Source organism: Salvia miltiorrhiza, chromosome 6 (genome assembly GCF_028751815.1).
Source record: "Salvia miltiorrhiza cultivar Shanhuang (shh) chromosome 6, IMPLAD_Smil_shh, whole genome shotgun sequence".
NCBI lineage: Eukaryota > Viridiplantae > Streptophyta > Magnoliopsida > Lamiales > Lamiaceae > Salvia > Salvia miltiorrhiza.
The window spans coordinates 45,317,026-45,318,633 of record NC_080392.1 but is presented as its reverse complement, the minus strand read 5'-3'; the positions used below and the strand labels follow the sequence as shown (position 1 = coordinate 45,318,633).

Sequence of the window (1,608 nt, the reverse complement as noted above, 5' to 3'; positions counted from 1 at the left end):
ATGACAACATTATATTGTTTGGTGATTTTGTGGGTAAGTAGTCTGTGGGTTCGCTACTTTGAGGATGATATGTTGCCCTATTTTCTTGATATCCTGCTGTATTTTCTGAAAGCTTGTTTTTTGTTCTTTTTTTTTAATCTGAAATTTGGGATCTTTTGGCATATTCGTCGTATTTTTGCAGTTGGGGCCGATGAACATAGATTTGAATCTTCCTTTTGGAAATGATGGCATTGAAGATAGTGTTAGTGGGAGTAAGGGTCCATCGTCAATTTTTAACAATGGTGATGGATGTGAGTTTGGAAAATCGGAGGAAGAAATTAATGAGACGAGTAGCTCCCTGATGAAAATGAATTTGGTTCACAATCCGATGATTGTGGAGATGACGATGGTGATGAAGATTGTAATCGTTCCAATAATTTTGACAATGGCGAAGAATGTGATCCGGAAATAGGTGATTGTTCGGTACAAGTTTCAAGAAAGCTAGTAGAGGGTTTGCTAAATGTTGGATGTTATGTTGACACCTTGGACGAGGTGCATGTCTTGTATCGTGAATACGGACGATTGACTGGATTCTCTGTTAGAAAAGGGAGGCAGTGTTATTTCTTCAACAGCACGTGTGTTCGGGCGAAGATATATTATTGTTCATGTGAGGGCTTTCCTGATAATAAGTGCTCGATCGGTAGAGTGCCTGTATGCAAGCGACAGTCGTATAGGTGCAACTGCAAGGCCAAGCTACGTGTTTGTCGAGATGATATTGAATCACCATGGAAAGTGACTATTTTTTACAATGAGCACAACCACGAGTTGCTTGATCCTAGTGAGAGTTACTTGCTTCGTTCTGCCCGCAATATGTCTCAGTCGAAGAAAACTTTACTTATAGCTTTGACATCTAGCGGAATTGGTGTGAGTCGTGCTTATCGATTTATGGAGATTGAAGCAGGTTGTCGTGCAAATGTTGGATTTTTACGCAAGGACGCGTATAATGAGTTGAACCGTGAGCGTAGGAGAATGTCCAAAGTTCCGAATGCAGATGTGAATAGGTTGCTCGAGTATTTCACGGACAAAGGATTGAGCGATCCTTCCTTTTATTGGAAGGTGAAGGTCGATGATGATGGAAGGCTGAAAAATTTGTATTTTCGTGATACACGTTGCCTTGTAGACTATCAACATTTCGGTGATGTTATTTCGGTCGACGCCACTTACAAGACTAACAAGTACGACTTGGTGTGTGTTCCTATTATCGGGATTAACCATCATCGTAGCAATGTTTTGTTTGCTATGGCTTTCTTGTCGAATGAGAAGACGGAATCATATGAATGGTTGTTTGTAACGTTTCTTGAATCCATGCATCGTAAGGAGCCGATAATCATTTTCTCCGACCAAGGCCAAGCGTTAATGAATGGGCTCGACAACACGTTTCGCCAAGCATTTCACAGGTTGTGTCAGTGGCATATTAATAAAAATGCTGGGAAGCAGTTTGGTAAGTTGAACCATAATAGAGAATTTAAGAGTTTGTGGTACCGTTGTATGAATGGTTGTGAAAACGAGATAGAGTTTGACGCTAGCTGGAATCGTATGATGGATGAGTTCAACTTATTGCAAAATTGA

The 1,608-nt window shown here is 40.5% G+C and overlaps 1 protein-coding gene across 1 annotated transcript; it reads left to right on the top strand.

Moving 5' to 3' along the window:
- On the top strand, positions 1 to 1,608 carry LOC130991033 (protein FAR1-RELATED SEQUENCE 5-like). Its single transcript, XM_057915235.1, has 3 exons — positions 1 to 33; positions 182 to 290; positions 380 to 1,608. The coding sequence occupies exons 1-3, from the start codon at positions 1 to 3 to the stop codon at positions 1,606 to 1,608; spliced, it is 1,371 nt and encodes a 456-aa protein (XP_057771218.1).

Coding starts and splice junctions, on each gene's coding strand:
- LOC130991033 (XM_057915235.1), top strand. CDS start 1: ATGACAACATTATATTGTTTGGTGATTTTGTGG. Junction 34..181: donor ATTGTTTGGTGATTTTGTGG/GTAAGTAGTCTG, acceptor GTATTTTTGCAG/TTGGGGCCGATGAACATAGA. Junction 291..379: donor TTTTAACAATGGTGATGGAT/GTGAGTTTGGAA, acceptor ATGATTGTGGAG/ATGACGATGGTGATGAAGAT.